This window comes from Phasianus colchicus, chromosome Z (genome assembly GCF_987193195.1).
Source record: "Phasianus colchicus chromosome Z, bPhaCol1.hap1.1, whole genome shotgun sequence".
In the NCBI taxonomy this organism is placed as follows: Eukaryota; Metazoa; Chordata; class Aves; order Galliformes; family Phasianidae; genus Phasianus; species Phasianus colchicus.
In genome coordinates, this window is record NC_143476.1 from 27167606 (window position 1) to 27175760 (window position 8155).

The 8155-nt window shown below is 44.8% G+C and overlaps 1 protein-coding gene across 4 annotated transcripts in view; it reads right to left on the reverse strand.

The window, feature by feature from the left end:
- The window catches only part of FBN2 (fibrillin 2), a 169152-nt gene extending 162018 nt beyond the window's left edge, over positions 1-7134 (reverse strand). For 3 of the 4 annotated variants that reach the window (XM_090130816.1, XM_090130814.1, XM_031605304.2), the window contains exons 1-4: positions 6355-7134; positions 5675-5757; positions 2541-2639; positions 1896-1991 (exon numbers count right to left, since the gene is read on the reverse strand). In XM_090130816.1, coding sequence (XP_089986942.1) covers positions 1896-1991; positions 2541-2639; positions 5675-5757; positions 6355-6584 — 508 coding nt within the window. In that variant the 5' untranslated portion in view covers positions 6585-7134. Of the gene's footprint in view, positions 1-1895; positions 1992-2540; positions 2640-5674; positions 5758-6167; positions 6309-6354 lie in introns of those variants that run through there. The other variant, XM_090130817.1, reaches the window with a different exon arrangement.
- Positions 7135-8155: the final 1021 nt, after the last annotated feature.

Consider the following 8155-nt stretch of genomic DNA (forward strand, 5'->3'; position numbering starts at 1 on the left):
AAACACTAACAATAATGATTGTTCAGGTCAAATTCCACTAGTACTTACACCTGCTCCACCTTAATTGCAAGCAGCTGTTTAATTAATCTTATTCAGCACAGCTTTTTGGCAGACACTTAACTTCAGTACACTATTTAAACAGTTGTGCAGCAATAGTCTCTAATCATAAGAACTTACATCCATCACCAAAGTTAGCAGGTACAAACTCAGCTAATTTGCGCACACATTAAGTAGTGACATTCACTTCCAGAAGCAACAAACCTCTCAGGTTTGGGGACTAGGAGACAGACAACACAGTACTCAGGATTCATAATGCTGGCAGAAGAAGGGAAGCTTGGAGCAAGGGAAAGGAATTACCAGTTTAATTTATTTTTAAGCACCATCTGAAACCAAGTTTCCAAAAGGATCTTTTCATAAAAGAAATAAAACTTTTTTTTCTTGGTAAGAAGGCACAGTATGGAAAGAAGGAAAAGGTACTTCTGCAGTTATGGAACTTCTGCACACTCGCTCACACTATTTATCAACAGGGAGAACCAAGAACAAAGCCTCCCTCCAAAGCAATGAAGTCTTCCCAGTTTGAAAGAGAGGCAGTTCATCAACTAGTTCAAATAACACCATTAATGTTTTTTGATCAATTCTGGCTATTACCTGGGTCACTGCTTCCAGGAAATTCAGCCTTGTTCAAAGTTAGCATACAATCTAAGTTCAACAAATTTCACCTGAAAGATAGTCCCACTGTCTTTAAGTCATGCAAACAGCAGCAAAGAGGTCCCAGTCTAAAACCCTCTAGGCCAGGGTTTATAATGTATTTGAGTATCCAGTGCAAAAGGACCTCAGGAATACAGAGGTAGTAAACCTTTCAAATCAGAAAAATGGTCTGTATCACAGTGGGGAACCTAACAAGATATTCACTGAGACCAATCTCAACAGTATGTTCAGGCTTTATGGACTGCTTTAGAGACATCTTTTAGTTTATTTACTCTAAATGTGCCTGTCTGAAAGCATTCAATTTGGCTCAGGACTTTAAGGACTTTAAGATGTGCAGGGTGGGGCCACCAACACTCAGAAGTAAATCTCTCAGTGAACAAGGGTTGTATTGTATTATTACAACTATTACCTTAAGTTTTTTGAGAGCTTACCCAAGCATAATTAAAGAAAAAAAAAAAAAGCTGCTTTAAAGCACTAAGTCAAAACAGCAAGACAAAAGGATGTTCTCCACGCTACCCAATCTGACCATTCTTTGCACAGTGGCCTTTACTTGTTTCTATTTCTTCCAGACCTTCAGCAGCTAGCCTCTCAGCTAGTAACTCAACATCTAGCCTCAGAACATCTTACTTTGAATCCTTAAAATGTCTGCAGTCTCAGTAATTCTTACTGTTTGCTAAATCTGTATAGCCTGTCAATACTGTCCTAGGTAGAATTGCGCAAATAGTTGACTTTCTACTTTGTCTGCCAACTAAAAAACACCCAAGATTGGATTGTATTTAATCTTTTTCCTTAGTCAAATAGAAAACAGAAAAACTTGCTGTAGCACACCAGTTAAGCACCTCTTCTGAGAAATTTCTTCAAAGAGAATGAAAAATTAATTGACCATATGGTTTGAAAACAAAACCAAAAAACACACAAATGAAATGCATGCTGTCACCACTCCTAAAGGATTTTTCCAGTCAAAACTATTTGGTGAATTCAATCCCTCGTTTGAATTTCAGAGATTACAAATGTGCTTCAGAAACGAACTGGCTTCCAGGATGCTGTCCCCCACAACAGCATCACTCTGCTCACTAACATTCTGCTCGGTGTCTGCTAAGAGGCTGTTTTCTATGTTCATACCCTGCCTGTGGGAGGATGTCTGGTCCGCAGGGCTGAACCACAGACATACCAGGATGGCTACTTACGCTGTCCGCAGTAGATCCCAACGTAGCCCTTCTGGCACTGGCACCGATCATCAGCGCAGGTACCACCATTCATGCACCTGATGCTGCACTGCTGCGCTGCAGGGGCCAGGACAGACACATGGGCATGAGCATTAATGCCAAACACCACAGCAGGAAGCAAGCATGCATAAAAACAGAGACATCTGAAAACAGACATCAACTTCATATTTAAGGGCATGCTCAGGAATTCTGTAACAAAAGATGTTATGTTCGGCTATTGGGAAAGACTTTATTTTAAAAGCATCGATGAAGATACAATGGAGAGAGTTTCTCTATGACCATATTTAGCAACTTAGTGCTTTCATTTAACTTGACGGCTGCATAATTTTCATTTTTTAGGAAAATGGACTCGAGGAAAATGTTAATACCGCATACATTTGCACTAAAACATGTTTATCTGTTTAAACACATTTTTTTTTTTTCAATTTTGTCAGTAAGAGTAATAATGCACATACAGAAAACCAATCCGTATCAAAAAGCCTACAGATACTGAAGACTGCATTACACATATGTATTCAGCAATGAAAAATTATTATAATAATAAACAGGTAACAAGAATTATTTAAAATGAAATCTCTAAGGAAAATAAATATAGTAAGTCCTTACTAGATTTCGGTCCACAAGTAGGTGATATTTGTCCACTTGCACAAGTGCACATGTTAGGACGAGAGCAAAATCCATCACCACAGCTATTTCTGCAGATCGCTGGGGAAGAACACATTTTAGAAGTCAATGATTGACAGCAACCTTAGCCTCAAATTACAGGAAAAAGCAAAAGGTGTGTTAACAGCTTCTCTTTAAAAACAAACAAGAAAAAAACAAAACCAGAGCCCCCAATTCTTTAAGTCAGCTAATATACGCATAAAAAATAAATGTAAGTTAAATAAAGCAAACTGAATTTTGGAATAACTGGTATCTCTGACAATCTTGGAGAAAAACAGAATGGAACCTGGCATATTCAAACACTGGTCTGACCACTTAATACAAACAGTCAACTCCTTCCCTCATCAGAAATGCCAAGCTACTACGCAAATGACGTAAAATTACTGGAATTATATATTTTAGACCACAAGGCCTGTAGAAAACTTCAGGAAAAATCCAAGTTTTGAATGAATGCAAACAATATGATCAATGAACTCTAAATTATGGTAAGGCTTCTCTGTTACAATCCCTATTTTAGAAGCATGTTAGGATCTCTCTTTTCTAAGATTGTCTGCCCACACACAAGCCTGTTTTGTGGGAAGCAATGTTTGAGCTTTCCATATTGTGTGGGGTTTCCCTAAATAATGTTTCTGTACTCATATATCCCTACATTTTCATCGTGAAACTAATTTTACATGGCTCTTCAGGAAGCCTAACCACAATACATTATGTGTGCACACAGTGCACACCATTGTGCTATCCTCACCATGCCCCTAGTTGTTCCTTCTCTCCTCCCCCACCAGCCAATGGAGCTCTACTGCACAAAGAAACCACAGAGCCAGAAACCAGTTAAATTCTAAATCCAAACTTCAAATGAGATCCAAATGAATTCAACTAAATAATATGCTGGATTAGCAAATGCAGCACAGGAGAGCCTGAGACTTTAGGGTCCAACCCAGCACAGGAGGATCTCAGAAGTACACATCTCATAAGAGACAACTTGTAAAGGAAAAAAAAAAAAAAAGACAAGCAAGCATCACGGTGCCTTTGTAGCTATCTCTGGGGTTTCAAAAGAACTAAATAACCAGTAAGAACATCTCAACCAAAGGACTACAAATGGAACAAATTCCTCACGCAGATAATCTGCCAAGGATATACTGAATACCTAAAAAAAAGTCCATGTGCATTAAAAAAGAAATAAGGCCTTTCCCAGAATGCTTGTGCTCCACTTCTGACGTAGGAAAACTTGCATGAACGAACTCTCTCTCACAAGGAAGCGAACTTTTCTTGCCCCATTTCAGGGTTCAAATATGTTCTATGCAGAATATGCATTCTCTCTTTTACCTTTTCTCCAGCCTGGGTCCTCATCAGCATACTTGAAAATCACCAGCTACAGTCACCAGCTAATTATCATCAACTCATCTCCAGTAAGGCATCTGCTGCTCTGTGCCACCCTCAGGGGCTGTGCCCAGCTCAGCAACTCCAGCAAGAGGGACCATCACCTCCACAAATGCTTCCTGTAAGTGTAGAGACCTGCGCTCTTCAGCTTTCACCCAAAATACAAATTGGAACACGTCACTGCCTGTCTGACAGCTGGCCTGGCAAAGTCATTGACTTTTCAAACATGTTGGAGAGCTGCAATTAAAGTCCAGGAAGTTTGACAGGAGCTAAAAGGTGATCTCTGTGTGTACAAATTAATGGCAGGTCAGAAGTTAGTCTGGGTGTGAAGAGACCTGAGACCAAGATCTGCAAGAGTCACTGAGAATCACAACTTAAGACTGATTTATCCAGATTTCTGAAAGCACCTAAATTACTGAATCTCTATGACTGTTGTGGAGGTGGGTACCCAGCAGAGTGAAAAATCTATTACAGGCCAATGGTGTACCGGGCAGCCAGAATCCACTTCTAAAACTCAGTTTCATTTTTAATAAAGTCAATACTGAGACTTGGTAAGAGATAATAAATAAGGACTGAACGTTATGAGAAGCTCCTTTTATTCCACAGCTGTACGGACACTAAAAACACTATGGTTAGCCTGAGATAAACAGCAGTGATCCATGGTGCAGTCAGATGCAGCATTAGCAATGCCAATTCAGTCACGTCAAATGAACAGGTATGAACTATCCCTGCTAAGGCAGCAGCCAAAGTCACTTTTCAGTGCCACGCTAAGGACCTGGTTTACCTGCCATTCCTCCTAGCTTGGTCCTGGATTTCTGTATCTCATTCAAGAGTATTACAAAGACCTCTATTACTTGTGGCAGGAGCAGTGTGTTCTTGAACCTGAATTCTGAATTTGAGCATGATTTTTAGGAAAAATGATGACAACTGCCTGGAATGAATGTGAACATCCTCCCATTATAAAGGATATATCCAATATCAGCTTTTATCTAATTGACAGAAACTTTGACTTAATTCTGAATTTCCTTTCCAGGCAGACAATGTTTCCTACATGGAGCATCCTGCAAGTTTTTTTTTTGTTTGTTTTTTGTTTTGTTTTTTTCCAAGCCATGTCAACAGCACATCTGTCAGCATTATATCTATTATGGCCAAGCAATAATCACAGCCTGTGTGCCTTACAGCTATAAAAATACAACTAAAAAAGAGGATAAGCACCCCAGATGTAAAAAAGTTTTCCCAAGAACTGCAGTTCCAAGCCTACCACAAGAGTTTCAGAAAACTTCAAATCTCATTCGCTCTCCATCAAGACCTTTTGGGCTTCTTTCTTTCCAGTATTACAGTATAATTTGATTTATGGAAGGTTTTTTATTTTTCCTTCACTGTCTTGTTCTTTTATTTCAGGAAAAAAAAAAAAAAAAAAAAGTAAGTGGAAACATGCCTTTTACAAATGCACCAAAGAAAATACAGCAATTTGCCAGTCTTTCAAGTACAGGATATGTGGACCTGTAAATCCTTTTTTTTTTTTTTTTTTTTTTTTCATAAAGGAAAAAAACCCAACACAAGGCCAACGACAGATCCAGCCAAATGAATTACAGCAGGAATTCTCTTCCCTCACACTGAATGGAGCAGTAACTCACAGAAGAACGCTTATTCTTATTATTGCCCCTAGGGCAGTAGAAACTTGACATCAAGACACTTACGAACAATGCACTGATTTCCTCCAGGGAGCGTTTTCCATCCAGGGCAGCAGTAGGAATGGAATCTAGAGCCACACACATTTGGCCTGTCACACAGACAAATATGTATAAATGCGTGCATGTACAAAAACGTATACGTAACAGTATATATATACATATTTAAGTATATATCAATGCAAGCAGAACCCACAGTTTTATGAGCACACGGGAAGAAACTTAGGTCTGCCAGTGATGTGAAACACAAAAATGCATAGCTACGACTCAGACTATGTCCTCCAGAAAGCAATAATGCTTCCCCTATGGTGAGGCGTTCCAAGCCCTTCTATTTCACATTAGTAGCAGTCATTAGCGCGGGAGGAGAGACAGAACAGGCGGCGGGCAACATGCACCCATCCCTGCGGGAACTGCCGAGGGGACGGACGCAGGGCTGAGCACACACGCCTGGCTGCACAAGCTGCCTGCAGCACCCGGGACAAGAGGGATCGTGAAGACTTACAAACTAGGTCAGCGAGAAGTCCCCTGAAACATTCGGGAAAGCCGCTTTTTGTTGAGTTTCTCAGTACATAGACCAACGAAGCACAGCGCAAAGCATCACCAACGCCAAGCTACCCCCCAGCGCTACACGACCACGGACCGCGGGGCAGCGGCGGGGCCCCATCCCTCCCCGCGGAGCGCGCCCGTACCCGCGGAGCGCCTCCTGCTGTCCCCGCCGGCGGACCCGGCCCGCGGCGGCGGCGCTGCCGGCCCCTTCCTCCCGGTGCGCGGCGGCGGCGGGGTAGATGCCGCCCGCTCCTCCCGCAGGGCGGACCCGCGGCGGCGGCTTTTGTTGCCCGGCGGCTCCGTGCGCGCAGAGCGCCAGGCAGCTGAGCCACAGGAAGCAGGGCTGCAGGCGCAGCCACCGCCGTCTGCCCATGCTGCGGCGGCGGCCCCGGAGGGAAGCGGCGGAGGAGCGGCGAGGCGGGGAGAGGGGCAGCGCTCCGCAGTTCCTCGCGGGGAGGCTTCAGCCGCTGCGGCTCCTTCTTCTCTCCTCTTCCTCCTCCTCCGCAGGTTGCAGCGGGACGCGGTGGTGCCAGCAGCAGGGTCCACGTTGCATCCCCCCTCCTCTCTCTCCAAAGAGGGGGGCAAAGGAAAAATAATTAAGAAGAAGGAAAAAAAAAAAAAAAGGGTTTGAACTTCCACTCCCCTCCCTCCGAAAAAAAAAGAAGAAGAAAAAATCCAACGAAACGGAACCAGGCTAAATCTAAATTCCCCAGTAAAAACAGCAGTAAGATAATAATTAACCGAGTCCAAAGAAAGAAGTGAGCAGAACGGGCTGCGAGGAGCGCACAGCTCGCGGCCAAGCACAAGGGGCGGTTTTACAGCTGGCTGCGGTGCGGGGGAAGCGGGGAGGCGGGGGCGGGACGGTTCCTCACGGCCGGTGCTGAGGCGACCGCGGGGGAAGGGGCGAGCCGGCCCCGGGCGGGGGCCGGGCCGGGCAGAGCTGAGAGGAGCGGGGCCGAGGGGGAGCGGGCGCACACGTGGGGCGGGGGCCGGAGGAGGGGGCGGCAGGGGCGGGGAGCAGGTAGGGCCAGCCGCGGGGGGAGCTCCGCGCTCTGCGGCCGGGCTGCGGGGCGGCGCCGCCGCGGAGCGGGGGAGTGTGCGCGGTACCGCGCGGGGTACCGCGCGGGGTACCGCGGAGATCCGGCCCCAGGCGGAGGGGAGCGGGTCGGAGGCTGGCGCCGAGCTGGGAGCTGGAAGCTGGCGGGAGACGCTTTCCTTTGAGTGCCTCCTGCACGAGCGGTGTCGGCAGGTTGTCAAGGCTTTTCAGAGCGCCCTGGAAAACACGAGGTTTCCATCGGATGTTTCATAAAGTTCACACCCTTCAAGTCCTCCTTGTTCTCCTTTCAGCGTTTCTGCCTGTACAGGCGTCTTCAAACCAATGCAGACAAACGCGTGGCTACTCTTCTCATTACTTTTGTAGGTCGTGCAGGTAGATAGGTGCGGGATAGCCAGGCACCAGCGCACCGAACAGAAGCAATACAATCGCCTCCTTGCTGGAAGTCCCCAGCTGGTTCTTCTGGGATGTGCTCTGATTCTCTTATCACTCCAAATTACAGCTATAGGGATGAGCATCTCACTGTGTCATGACTACTGCAGCAACCACAAACCTCTTCTTTACTTTCAAAGCAAAACAAACAAAACGGCAGCTGCCTTCAAGTCTGAGTGCATGTTATCTGGCACTTCTAATTCTGGAATGAGAGGCAGGAACCATGCTTTGTTATCTCTGAAATAAAGCCTCCAGCTTAGAGGTTGCAAAGCCATCCCCTCATTCAAGTCACTGTGCTGCTTTGATAGCCATGGTTCTAAGTGTGGCTCCAATCAGATCTACATTCCAATTGATCAGGAGTCCTTTTTTTTTTTTTTAAAGTTTGGAAGAGTATCAAAAGTAAGCTTGCTGATGAGAATCTGAATCTTTAAAAGTAAAGCCTTGAGAAATTAACGAAG